The 13,014-nt window shown below is 51.5% G+C and overlaps 7 protein-coding genes across 7 annotated transcripts; 4 read left to right on the top strand and 3 right to left on the bottom strand.

Moving 5' to 3' along the window:
• Positions 1 to 189: 189 nt before the first annotated feature.
• On the top strand, positions 190 to 1,854 carry PV08_06456 (uncharacterized protein; the record flags this gene model as incomplete). Its single annotated transcript, XM_016380793.1, has 2 exons — positions 190 to 348; positions 400 to 1,854. 2 exons carry the CDS (start codon positions 190 to 192, stop codon positions 1,852 to 1,854), a joined length of 1,614 nt encoding a protein of 537 aa, XP_016236620.1.
• A 587-nt stretch (positions 1,855 to 2,441) lies between these two features.
• On the bottom strand, positions 2,442 to 3,041 carry PV08_06455 (uncharacterized protein; the record flags this gene model as incomplete). The annotated part of the gene is made up of 1 exon (XM_016380792.1): positions 2,442 to 3,041. One exon carries the CDS (start codon positions 3,039 to 3,041, stop codon positions 2,442 to 2,444), a length of 600 nt encoding a protein of 199 aa, XP_016236619.1.
• A 475-nt stretch (positions 3,042 to 3,516) lies between these two features.
• PV08_06454 (uncharacterized protein) lies at positions 3,517 to 4,926 on the bottom strand (the record flags this gene model as incomplete). The annotated part of the gene is made up of 1 exon (XM_016380791.1): positions 3,517 to 4,926. The coding sequence occupies one exon, from the start codon at positions 4,924 to 4,926 to the stop codon at positions 3,517 to 3,519; it is 1,410 nt and encodes a 469-aa protein (XP_016236618.1).
• A 1,341-nt stretch (positions 4,927 to 6,267) lies between these two features.
• Positions 6,268 to 7,517, top strand: PV08_06453 (uncharacterized protein; the record flags this gene model as incomplete). The annotated part of the gene is made up of 3 exons (XM_016380790.1): positions 6,268 to 6,689; positions 6,804 to 6,993; positions 7,095 to 7,517. 3 exons carry the CDS (start codon positions 6,268 to 6,270, stop codon positions 7,515 to 7,517), a joined length of 1,035 nt encoding a protein of 344 aa, XP_016236617.1.
• A 576-nt stretch (positions 7,518 to 8,093) lies between these two features.
• On the top strand, positions 8,094 to 9,575 carry PV08_06452 (uncharacterized protein; the record flags this gene model as incomplete). Its single annotated transcript, XM_016380789.1, has 3 exons — positions 8,094 to 8,555; positions 8,607 to 9,040; positions 9,089 to 9,575. The coding sequence occupies 3 exons, from the start codon at positions 8,094 to 8,096 to the stop codon at positions 9,573 to 9,575; spliced, it is 1,383 nt and encodes a 460-aa protein (XP_016236616.1).
• Positions 9,576 to 9,845: 270 nt separating this feature from the next.
• On the top strand, positions 9,846 to 11,020 carry PV08_06451 (uncharacterized protein; the record flags this gene model as incomplete). The annotated part of the gene is made up of 2 exons (XM_016380788.1): positions 9,846 to 10,088; positions 10,139 to 11,020. 2 exons carry the CDS (start codon positions 9,846 to 9,848, stop codon positions 11,018 to 11,020), a joined length of 1,125 nt encoding a protein of 374 aa, XP_016236615.1.
• Positions 11,021 to 11,714: 694 nt separating this feature from the next.
• On the bottom strand, positions 11,715 to 12,113 carry PV08_06450 (uncharacterized protein; the record flags this gene model as incomplete). Its single annotated transcript, XM_016380787.1, has 1 exon — positions 11,715 to 12,113. One exon carries the CDS (start codon positions 12,111 to 12,113, stop codon positions 11,715 to 11,717), a length of 399 nt encoding a protein of 132 aa, XP_016236614.1.
• Positions 12,114 to 13,014: the final 901 nt, after the last annotated feature.

Genomic DNA, 13,014 nt, shown 5'->3' with positions numbered 1-13,014 from the left:
CAAGCGCAACGACTGCGGGGAGGCGTATCGAAAGTCCCTCGTCTCAATCCCCAAGCCAATACCTGCTCAGACCGTGCTTTTAGCAGCACCTCTATAGTCGCCACTCAGAAGGAGTCTGGCTCGACCGCGACACACAATAGTCCTCAAAATGAACCAGAAAAAGGTGCTATGTCCAGGCGGCTGGCAGACATGGCGGAAGAGACCATGGATACCGGAAGCAGAAGCGATCGCAAGCTGATGCAAGAGGCGGGCTTTTCAGAAGAACTCAGAGCACGGCTTGAGCAAAGGATAGCACAGACTAGCTTCAATGCCGAGAACCAGCGGGCTATAAGCGAAGCCACTATGCCTGTACGTTTAGGAATACATTCATCAGTGGTGGCAAACTGACATTCGCCATAGACGTCCGCTGGAAAAGGAACCCGTGACATAGCTGCCGCAGAGCCATGGAAAGGCTCAGAAAATCTTCACGATGCCGCCTTACGCATGCTCGATGACTCCCAAAAGAGACTACGTACACCGAGCAGACCTCCATCTCTGGGTGGGACAGTCAACCTGCGGCCTGCACCGAAGCAGGGAGTGTCTGCGGCTGATCGGCTGGCGAATGCACGAGATAGAACCTCCCAATATGCCATTAGCCAACATGAGGATATGTCTGCGGAAGAGAAGGAGAAGTACCGCAGAGAATTGAAGGACAGATTTTCGCCTGGCGCAAGACCAATGCCTACGTCCCTCCAAGGCCTGACAAGTCTGGCGAACGAGAGAATAGAAAATGCCATCGCCCGCGGTCAGTTCAAGAACATTTCTAGGGGCAAGGGTATCAATGTGGAGAGAGATTATAATGCAAACAGTCCATTCCTGGATACAACAGAATATTTCATGAACAAAATCATCCAGAAACAGGAAATCGTCCCGCCATGGATCGAGAAGCAACAAGAGCTAGTCAAAGCAGTGGCTACTTTCCGTGGTAGGCTCAGGAACGACTGGCGCAGGCATGCTGCGAGACTGATTTCTAGTTCGGGTGGCAGTGCCGATGATCAGGTCCGGCGAGCAAAGGCCTATGCTCTGGCGGAAGAGATTGTCAACCCTAGGGTGCGCAGAGTCGAAAACCTCAGTTCTATCGCCCCAGATGGCAGTTTGACGAGTGTGACAGTCGAAGAAAGAATTGCAGCGGGTATCCCAGCCGAGACTTCCGAGTCGTCGGCGGCAACATCGTCAGGCACGCAAGCAGAGCAAGCACCCGAAGTAATACAGATCGAGGTGACTGAACAGCCAGCGGAGAGCGCGCCGGTTGCAACCACTGAACCAAGCACATCAGACACCACGGATTCTCCTAGCCGCCCAGCCGTCGACGACTCAGCACCACCTATGCCGAGCTCCACCTCGTCACCGCCACGGCCACCGCAGCAACTACAGCCCCGACCTGTGAGGCCAGCTGCCCATGTCTTCCGCGACCCAGCTTGGGAAAAAGCTGAACTGGCATACCACACACTCGCTGTCCAGGAGCTCAACGCCCTCACGCGCTCCTATAACTTGATGGCTCCTAAGATCGCCCAGAAGCCTTACTACACTCTCGACCGAGAGTTGAAACGTTGCTTTGCAGACGTCGCCCCAACCTTAGCCGATGAGATCCTCGAACGCAGTCGCAAACCATTCGTCAAGATCAACGTCATGCCGCATCAAGAAGGAGGCGTCCTTGAACGATTCGGGGCTGGAGAGAAGTACCATGGCCACCACGGCAGGATCCGCGACGAGGGCCATGGTAAAGAGTATGGATTTCGGCAGTTTTGGAGAGATCTCTTTGGTGGCGGTGGGAATAGTAAGGAGAAGGAGAAAAGACGCGAAGAAGTTGTTTGAAGAATCCACTACAAATGTACTTCTTCCGCCGGCACTCCCCTGAAACGATGGGTGTTTTCTAGAAGAATCTACTCTCCTGAAGGAATTCAAGACGATATTAGCGACCACTGTCACAATCACGACGACTAGGTTCGACTCAACATGTACATCATGGTATACAATCACGATCACGAAGTTTGGAAAATGTAAAACTACAATAAAAGAAGAACGAATACGAAAGATTCTCAAATTTCAAAACACTATATCGTTCGCTCATTCAGAAACTCTATAGCAATTGCATACTAAAAACTATCAGGACCCCAGAGCCATGATGCTCTCCGATCAAATGCCACTCATGCGTGGCTCATGCATCCATCTTCAGTCGCTACTTCGCTAAATATCAGTCCATTACCCAGGGAGATGACCCGTCGTAGCTTCTTGGAAGATCACCTGGTTTGTTTCGTGGCGACGTCGAAGTTGTAAGTATGGTACAATAAATAGAGCAGACATACAATCGATCCCCCCATGGCGTGGCTTCGGTCCGCAATAGAATCGAGCTAGCCAGCTCCTTGTTGTTACCATGTTCGCCATAACTCTGTCTGCACATGCTAGGCGTGTCTTTGACATTGCAAACAAAGTCCACAAGTACAGTCTTCGGGAGAGTATTCGATGATCGTACTATAACTTGAATCTGCACTGGCGGCGGGTCGGATCACCTCACACGCTTTAGTAGACTGTTTATCCTGGTCCGGCTCCGGTGTATGTTTGGAGATGGAGCCGTATTGGGACGACCGGGTCGCGGGCCTCGGGACTGGTACTGGCTCCACGTATCCGCAATACTGGAGGCCGTTGAACTTGAAGGGGCCCTCCACGCGCGCTTGCTGCAAAGCCCGTTCGGCGTCCTCGTCGCTGTCATAGCTGAAGCGCCGCCTGACCATGTACCGGTAGATGGGGATGATGACGACGTGGAGCGACAGCAGAGAGATGACGACTCCGCAGATCGCAACGAGCAAGGCCAACGAGCCCATCAGGACCGGAGAGCGGCGGGCCTCCGCGGACCCAGCAGCGATGATATCGCGAGGGAGGTTCTGGATGGCGAAGGGGTTGAACTGGTCGACATATTGCATGACGGTGTAGGATGGGGCGCCGTGGGTTTGGCCTGGGTAGCGGTTGAGGTCAAGGTGAAGGTTGAGGTTGGTGGGCCACATGTTTGTAGAGAAGGTGTGGTACTGTGGAAATAACGGAGACGAGAGGTCAAAAGACGTCAGTGTCCTGAAGACGATATGATGGGCGAATAGGTTTGTCTATTGGATTCAGTGCAAGTGGGAGTTTGCGAGACCTTGAATGTGCTCCTGGAGAGTGCCGATTCATGTCGATTTATATACACGAAGATATATGAGGACCTGAGAAATGACTTTGGCGGTGGACCGCACAAGAAGACAAAAACACTCGTATGAGGATCCGCATTCCGTCATATCGAACGCGGCGTGGAGTATAGATCTCATGCAGTCGGATTTTGGTGTGGGATGGTTTTGTGAACCAGACATTGTATGTTGTCGGTCGAGCTGTACCTTTGAAAGTCATGAAAAACCTAGTCCAAAACTCGTGAGGGATGAAGGCATCACCCCAAGCAAGAATCCTGAGCCACTTGATGGGTGATATGGAAAAGCTTGTCGTGATTTCTCACCATGACTGGCTGGTTCTCCTCCGTTGCAAAATTTGTCCATCTGGTATTGCAAGAGAGTTCAGTATATCCGGGTCCTCCTTGAACTCAGCGCTATTAATCACATCTTGCGCCTTTGTCATGTTTCTCTCGATGACAATTCCAGGGATCGCGCCGTTGTTAATCCTTTCGTCCTCAAACCCTAGGATGCCGTTCCCACTCTCGAGAACTCTGGCTAAATATCTCATGAGGCTTGTCAAGGCCTTTCGTTTTCCGTCGCCATCGGATTCTTTTGTGTTTTCAAGAGTTGTTGAAATAATCGCAGGCATGTAATATGGCAGCACCGCAGTTTCGTTGTCCTTTCCATCGATATTAAGACCTCGAATGAGCTGATCTCTGCTTCCCGGATCCAAACCCTCAAATGCGCGGGAGAAGAGTTCAGCTTGTTCCTTGTCAGCTGTTCGGCCCATGGCCAGTAGTCGTAAAAGTGCTCGGTCTCTTTGATCGCTCACACTCAACCTACGGAATCCCTTCAGCGACAGCATATTGCCACGTTTAGTCAAAACTTTGTCGTAACCCTGCCTGAGACTAGCCTTCCCAGCTATGATCTCCAAGGACACTTCATGAACTGTTTTGAACGCCTGAAAGACGGGTTCGATCAAGTTTTTCGCGCCGGAAGAGTCAATATGCCCAGCTGCGCCTGCAACATCAAGCACCTGCTCCATGAATTTAAGCTCAAAAGCATGTTCATGACCCCTCATGGCGAGGAGGCCTTCCAGATTCACTGGGACACTTTCAGCCTGGGCTAGTTGCCCTGCATTTAGCTCCGAACCAAGTTCCAGGCCCAGCATAACATCCTCTCGTCTCTCAGGAGATAGATAGGCCAAGGATGGAACCATGCCAGCCTTTGCCGCTTCGAGTAAAAGGGCGTCGTGATTCTGATCAGGTAACCGCTGGTTGTTCGTAAAATAAAAATCCTCCTCCAAATTCGGATCTTTTCCCAGATCATTGATGATCATGGATAGAATCAAAGTAAACAGATCTTCCTCTGACTTCAGGCCACTGTAGAATAGTTGGCAAAGCCATTCAAAAGACTCTTCAGTTAGCCGGTATTCTAGCGGTTGTCCGCGAGTGAAACGTTGATAGTCCCTGTTGTGAATCCATCGTAGCGCGAGAACGCCGACTAACGTTCGGTTGATCTCGTCGTAGTTTGTGCCATACAATATCTGTGATGGACTGCGATATTGCGAAGTCCCATTTGCATAGCGTTGCTGGTCGGTGCCTTCAACGGCCCTTGCGCACTTCAGGCGTTCTAGTTCTGGTTCGAAAGCTTCTCGGATTTGGGTCAATATCGTAATTTCGTCCAACTCGAAGAACTTTCCTTGCTCTATGGTGCCTTGTAGAGAGCACCGAGGCTGGGATTCGGTCATCATCGAGAAGCTTGGTCAGTTGTCATAGTGCACAAAATTCCTTCTGTCGGAAACCGCTCCTGCAGTCAGGCATTATCAAGGACCGAGCTTTGTTCGTAGAGGTGACAATGACTGTTTGTCAAGAGGAAACAGTCATTTGCGCGTTTCTGATCGAGCTGAGTGATGTCTGCCGGCCTTAGCCCAGAGATCTTTTGGATCGAGGCTGTGCTGATGGAAGCGATTGGCCGCCCTTGCCCTCTCCCAGTTAAGACAGGAACACCTCGTGGTTGAAAAGGCGGTCACTTTTCCCTTTCACGCGGGGTCGATAATCGTCGACAGGACCAAAGGCCCAATAGAAGGAGGCGGTGTGGCTGAGGCTAGATTCTGGTAGCAACAAGGCGTAGCATGTCGATGTTCAACCTTCCTCTGGGCGATGCACGCGGGACAAAGTCGAAGCCGGCATTGCCCCCTCGCCCTAATTGGCTTAGTCTCTGGTACTGTATTGTAGCAGTATCAACCGCTCCCACGTCCGCTGTTTCACTTCAGCTTCTCCTCTGCACTACCCGTTTGCATCTGCCGGCATCCGACCTCATTTCGGACTCATATCGTTCCTCTTCTCTATGTCTATGCCTGCGGTGCTAGAAAATCTCCTGCCACCATCTCAAGCCTGAGACTCGGTACATGAACACTTCGCTCGCGCCGAACATATGCTTGCCGGATTGAGCTGGAATGGAAGTCAAGAGCGAGGAGCTACTAATGATAGTATCACTGTTGGTTGCGGGAGCGAGGAATGGCTCAGAGAACAAGGCACGCGAGACGGGGAATTACAAAGCAGAGCCTGCAACCAGTATACTGAATTCCTTCGGATGGGCACTCTGAGGGGAGAAAGTATCGGGAAGTGATCTTCAGGCGAGAACAAGGCAGGCCTACGAATACATACTCAATTTCGTGTTGCTCATGAATACTGTTGGCTGTGGGAAACTCGAGGTCAACTCCGGACGCCCTGTGTGATAACCTGATATCCCCATCACTGCCATGCTCAATGCCGTCGTTCACTTCTCAGCAGGATTGCTCACTGCCCCAGAGGACTCGAATTTTGTTGAATGTGAATCGAACGTTGAACGCAGGGGAATGCTCCTTGCAGAGTATCTAAGGCAACCGTAATGCAAAACACCTTGGCGCACTGCATGCTAGACAGACGCAGCGTCGTGGTCGCATTTCTATCACTGACACCACACCACCAAGACTATCCATCCGAGAAGCAAACCCCTTTCCATCCCCTTTCTCTCGAAGTGAGTCCCGTCTCGAACTATCATCCTCCCAGCCTTTCGCGGCGTTGCGGATCTCGGCGAGATCGGAATCATGAGTTCATTCGATGATGATGATGGACAAACCACTCGTCCCAATCCATACATGGCGTTTGTGCAGAAATCTGCCAAAAAACAAGCATTTCGTCGACCGTTTACCCGAAACCTCACCAACGAGATCAACCCATACATTCCAGTTCCTGGCCAGAATACCTATCCCGCGTCCACTCTTCTGCCCCGCGACCGCGGCCTCGGTTTCGATAGCTTCAACCGATTGGATCTTCCAGTCCGTCAGTTCGAGCCTGCTGCCGCTAGCTCCGGCCGCCGTGATGGAAACGATGCCAGCATCTGGGACTTTGACGGGCTACCAAGCTATCTTCGTCCTGGGAGTGATGGTGATGTCGTGCCGTTCTCTCCAAAGAAGAGAAAGCGATCCGGGAATTCCCCCAAGGGCCCAGGAAAAACCCGTTGTGATAGGTGATATTTTTCTTTCATCCTCTACAGTTCTGTTGTTTTCGAATCCTCTGCGTATACACGCAATGGGCTTGCGTCCTGCTGACTTGTGGTGCTCATTAGCACAAATTCTCTCAGGGGCCCGTCTTCCGATCGCGACTACAAAGCGAAGCGAGTTCAAATGACTCCATTGCCAACTACTCTAGAAGACGCCACTTTGGGCGACCGCATGTTGTGGTTCTGGAAATTGGAAGGAAAGAGCTGGTCAGCCATCCGCGCAGAATACGAGAGGCTCACCAAGAAGAGCTACCAAGAAAGCACTCTTAGCGTGCGATTCCACCTCATGAAGCGAAGCTTTGCTAACAACGGCGCCCTGGAGGCAAGTATTGGCCCCAATTTCCAATGCACTCTCTCATAACACCCTCTCAGTTGCCCGACGCGTACTATCAGCAATACCCCGAAGAAAGCTATCTAAAGGTCATCTCTAACCGGACACAACAGTATGTCGAGTATTGTGAAGTCATGATGGAAGCCGACAAAGAGATCGCCCCAAAACGGTTCGAGGCCGCTGCTCGCATCTTCCAGTCCCGAGGAAAGAACATCGCGCCCGCAGTCATCAAGAGAAAATTTGCTAATATGCAAGCGACGGGTGTGGAAGTTCGCCCGTCTGAAAGACGCCGTTTTATGGACGACGAAAAGCCCAACCAAGGGGGTATGGCAGACATTGCGCAGGAGGATCTGGCGAATTGGATCAATGAGGCGGGTGACAGAGAGATCACCGAAGAGGAGGTGACAACTGCAGGCACACAAGTCGAGGGGGCTGGCCTAGTCGAGTACCCAGACAGCGAATAAGCTACAATTAGTGTGCTGTGTTCCATGTCAGGAGAACACCGTGCTCTTTACATGAAAAGAAGCAAATCATGCTTGATGCAAAGGCGAGAGATCAACAATCAAATGAAAATCTAGCCGAGTGAGTCGTTCCATTCCAACGAGATACGTTGCGCTTGGTGGACTTCGTATTGCCTTACGTGACTTGACATATCACCCTAGAGATGAACCTGACGGCACCCTGATACTTATGATATCGTCAACCCTAACGACGTCCTCATGTTTATCTTACTGTAGCGTATGCAGGGCATTTTGGGGTTTCCGCTTGCTAAGTCAGGCAATCGGAAGAGTGATGATCAACTTCTGTAACGAGACCCGGTATTTCCCTTGCTCCCGCCTTATGACAAACATATCTGAGGAGAACGTCCAGTCGATCTCTCCGCATCTCAGTTTCTTGCGAGCTCAAACCGGGATCCATCACCAAGCCCTTGTTTTCCATCTATGACTCTCTCATGCTCGATAAATAGTGCATAATCGCACTCAGGCCTCGCCGATGCCAATACCCGGCGCCGAATCCTCATCTGAAACAAGTATCTCAGAATGGACAGTGTGAGAGTCCTCGAGCGTACTGAGTGGAGCGGCGAACCACACCAATCAATATTACTTGTGGGGAGTCAAGATGAAGCTGTTCTCGAGGAAAGCGTGCCTCCAGAAAATGCGCAGCCTGCCATGAGACCCGTGTCAAGAAAGAGGCAGACGAGCATCCTCCTATGCGCTTTTTTGGACGTCTTTGTTACTATCGGGCTGAATCAAGCCTACGGAGTGTTTTTGAACTACTACTTGACCGATGGTAGCAGTGAGAAGGATCCCTTCCTCTCAAAGAGCGAGGTCTCGAGCAAAGCGATGCTGGCCTTTGTCGGCACGATTGGTGCTGGCTTGACTTGGGGAGGAAGTATTTTCGTCAACCCTATTATGGCGAGATCAAAGGATCCTCGATGGATTACAGGCTGCGGAGTCATACTCATCAGTGTTGCCTATGTGATGGCAAGTTTCTGCCACAAGGTAGGCAGGTATCAGCTAGTGTGCGAGGTTCACCTTCTGATGACTAGCTAGGTATGGCAACTTCTCTTGACGCAAGGACTACTGTACGGAGTTGGGTCTTCTCTGCTATACTTCCCAATCCTCGCGGTGGCACCGGAGTACTTTGATGCCCACCGTGGCTCCGCCATGGGCTTCATTCTCTCAGCCGCTGGTGTTGGTGGACTTGTCTATGCACCAGCTGCTCGCGCGATGCTCGAAAATATGGGTGCAGCTTGGACGCTGAGGATATTTGGTCTTGTGAACTTCGCGATATGTATTCCTGTTGTTCTGGCCACGCCACCCTCTAGAAGCCTCGGCAAACGACCAACTCTGGTCGATGTTAAACTGGCGAAGAGACTAACATTCATCCTACAAGCTCTCGCGGCTATGTCGCAGGCGGCAGGCAATCTGGTGCCCCTGACATTCTTGCCCGAGTTCAGCACAAGGCTAGGCTATACTGCTGCGTTGTGAGTATCTCGAATCGTCTCATGGTCGGAGCTGACTGTCGTTGGCAGCGGTGCGGGACTGCTCTCGATCAATAACGCCGTCAATACAATCAGCCGAATATCAATGGGCTTCATTGCGGACATTGCTGGGAGACAAAACACCCTGGTCTTGAGTGTGCTGGGAAGTGCCGTTACCGTTGTGGCATTTTGGCTGTCTAGTGCATACGGCAATGACATGGGCCTCTGGATCACATTTGTGATATCGTACGGTATCTTTGCAGGCGGATACAACTCTTTGTTCCCCACGACTGTCATCGAAGTGTTCGGAGCCCAGGCGTATGCGTCAGTCAATGGATTCATCTACTTCATTCGAGGACTGGGAGCAATCTGGGGCTCCCCTGTTGGCGGCGCGCTTGTGAAAGGGGGAACACACCCTCATGCCTACATTTCCTTGATATGGTATGATTTTGGGCTTTTGTTGTTGTCAAGCGTCTGTGTCATTGGCGTGAGGGCATTGGACGCTTCTGCAAAGGGTGAATTCAAGCTCAAGGCCTGAGGCATGCCTTTACATGTGCCCTCCGTAAGAGTTCAATGGATCAATCTCAACTCCTGTCTTTTGCCGATACCGGGGTCTTTTACCCGGGGTGGCGTCCGGGGGATGAGTCTCCCCGCAGGAACTAAACAGCACTTAGAAGATGCTTCTCCAACGATCGTACCACCTGCGGCTTTCATGCTCCGCGCTCTGGCTGTGATCTCGCCTCACACCTATACCACCTACACCGTCGTCTTCGAGGATTGCAAGATATCGTAACTGGGCTCTTCAGAGATGACCAAGCTCCCTCTACGTTGCCTCCGTCATGTGCGGCCGAATAATCGCACTTTCAGCACCTCCAGAAGAGTCGCCGCCGATCATGTGAGAATAGTGGAAGTTGGCCCTAGAGATGGCTTGCAGAACGAGAAGAGCACAATATCCCTAGACACAAAGCTCGAACTCATCAGAAGGCTGGCACAGACTGGTGTCACACATATGGAAGCTGGATCGTTCGTCCCGGCGAAATGGGTGCCTCAGGTCTGTTGCCACCACGTCCATCCAGGTCTCTTGACACTGACAGAAAGCAGATGGCATCGACCGCAGAAATCCTAGAAACCATCCTCACAGATCCACCACCTGCACCTCATGGCATCGCCTATAATTACCTCGTCCCCAACATTCGCGGCCTGGAGAACCTCGTCAAGATATTCCAGGCGAAAGGCGCAAAGAATCCGACGGGGTATCCCACACCTCCCCCCTCCCCCTCAGCGGAACAATCAGAAGGGCAAACACCCGGAGCCGCCTCCTCCTCAGGTGCACCTGCCAACTCGACGGAGATTTCCTTATTCGCAGCGGCGACCGAGGCGTTCTCACAGAAGAACACGAACTGCAGCATAGCAGAAAGCCTGGAGCGATGCCAGCCGATCATGGAACTCGCGAAGCAACATGAAATTCGCGTAAGAGGCTACGTCTCTGTGGCTCTGGGGTGCCCATACGAAGGTCCGGACGTTGACCCACACAAGGTCGCCGAAATCACAGCCAGCCTACTGGAAATGGGATGTGACGAGGTCTCCGTGGCGGACACTACGGGAATGGGCACCGCACCCCGGACGCAGAAGTTGCTTCAGACGTTGAAAGAGGCAGGAATACTGGGTGAAGACATTGCTCTCCACTTCCACGACACGTTTGGGATGGCCCTGGTCAACACCGTGGTTGGGCTTGAGCACGGAGTGAGGATATTTGACAGTTCAGTCGGAGGACTCGGTGGATGCCCTTACAGCCCCGGCGCAACGGGCAATGTGGCCACCGAAGACCTGCTGCATTTGTTGCACAGCTTGGGCTGCGAGACGGGCATCGATGTGGTCCAAATGGCAGAGATTGGAGATTGGATCACCAAGCAGCTGGGCAAACCCAACAGCTCGAGGGCAGGAAAAGCCACATTGAGTAGGTTGAGGCAGTCGTGCTCATAGGGCTTAGAGAAAGAGCCACTAAGTATATGCACCTCTTTTGATCCAAGTACCGTCCATCAGGTCTTCTTTGTGTGTGGGTTCGTCGTCAGTTTCCAGCGGAGGGTCCACATTATGCGGACGCTGGATGTTCGACTTCGACCCAAAACATATCACCTTGACTCAGACGCCAGCTCCCCTCAATGTACAGCAACAGTTTGTAGATATGCGACCTTTGAAAGATGAAAGAGCCAGACCACCATCGCAAAATAGAGAGTTTGCACACCGGTTGCCTCAAAAAGGCTCAGGATTGTGGTATTCTACGCCGCTGGATGGGAGTGCTCGCACGGCTGGGCGTACGGGTCTGGCAATCGGTCTGGAAAATCAAAATGTTCAAGATCCATTGAGTGAGAATGGGGCATACCAGATCACCTTCAAGGAGGATTTGCACGAAGGGATGTATTGTATGTGAATTGCTCTAGCTCTTGTCCCAGCTCCAGCCAGAGTGCTGTCATGTCGTTCTGATCATAGTCTCATCCCAGTGCTTTCTCACCATAACCTCATCAGTGTGCGATGCTGTTCGAATTGTCCGACGCACGAACCAGCTGGTCCAACCCAAGTACGAGCCAATGGTGTGCCTTTCTAGAGGTCATCGTAAGCATCAAGTACAACAGAGACAGCATCAGAGTTGCCCGTCGTGAAGATATTTGAGAGTAGCTCATTTCCGGCTCTCGCTCGACACACTTGCTTCAAGCCGAGTGCAGATGAGGAATGGATCAGGCCCAAAGTAATCGTCTTGTAGTCCGACTGTGCCGTTTGCCTGTTCGATAACCTTGATAGACGGATGTGTCTTTTCAAGAAGACTCTGGCTGAGCTCGTTGGCATGGTCCCTCGCAAATATCACGTACTGAATTTTCAACGTCTTCAATCCGTCACATTGCGACAGATCCGACTGCGGAGAGGTTAGAGTGATTTCGCCCACGCCCGTAGCACCTGGAACGGGGTGGTCACTGGTGTACGGCGTTATTCCGCTCCTGTAATGACCTGGGTCGTTGCAACAGTGGTAGCCTTTTCTCGTAAGATACCAAGAGTTGTCCTTCTTCGTCGCCGTAGCCATGGTTGTGCAAGTCTCGGAGTATGGAAATAGACCGAGAAAGTGACTCGTGTCCTCTGTGTTTCCTGTTTCGGATCAGAAATCGACGAGATTATCCTGATCGATGTGTACCACCAGGAGGACAAGTGAACAAAGATGGATGAGGCCTCGCCTTTGGTGGGACAAATAAGAGAGATGAGAAATGAAACGTTGCGTGGGAGAGATATAGGTGAATCAGGTGTCATTGAAACTCAACTCGATGAGCATGTAGGGTATAATAGATCGACCATGGTAACCGCATACATCAGCTGGAGAGTGACAATTCATCCATGCGCGTTGCATTATGAACCATGTCTGACACTAAGAGCTCAAACTCTTCACTCACTCGCTTCAGACATTGTGCCAATATGCCTTCCCAGTCCTCGACGTTAGATCCACTGAAGACGATCTATGCTTTCAGCAGAGAACAGGCGTTACTTCAATGGACCGGTTGTGCTTTTATTTGACAATGCTTGACAGTCACCTCGTCCCTATAGTTCTTTAGCAATCATTCGCGGAGCAGCTGGATCCATTTTCGGTCATCCATAACGATGATTTGGATCCTCTTCAGGCCTTTTCCCTCCGGAGGACGCCATGAGAGACGCAAAGGCTACTTCTGGAGTGACTGCCTTGGTTCAAATCCAGCCTGGTGCTCTTGTACAGTGTCCTTTGAAGCTCATCACTAGTGGTGATAGTCCTCGAGAGGTATGGCTCCCAACAGTCATCATCGCACATAAACAAGCAAGACAAGATGGTGTTCTTGCAATCCGACCGGTAACGAAGTCGGAGTTGGGTCCAACTAAAAATGGCTAAGAAGAAACGGAAGCACGCATATGTGAATATTGCTCTGCCGTAGCGCGTATTGCGCGTATAGCCTACGGTCGTG

This window comes from Exophiala spinifera (assembly GCF_000836115.1).
Source record: "Exophiala spinifera strain CBS 89968 unplaced genomic scaffold supercont1.4, whole genome shotgun sequence".
NCBI lineage: Eukaryota > Fungi > Ascomycota > Eurotiomycetes > Chaetothyriales > Herpotrichiellaceae > Exophiala > Exophiala spinifera.
Note: the sequence above shows the minus strand (reverse complement) of the source record. Positions and strands in the feature narration are given on the sequence as shown.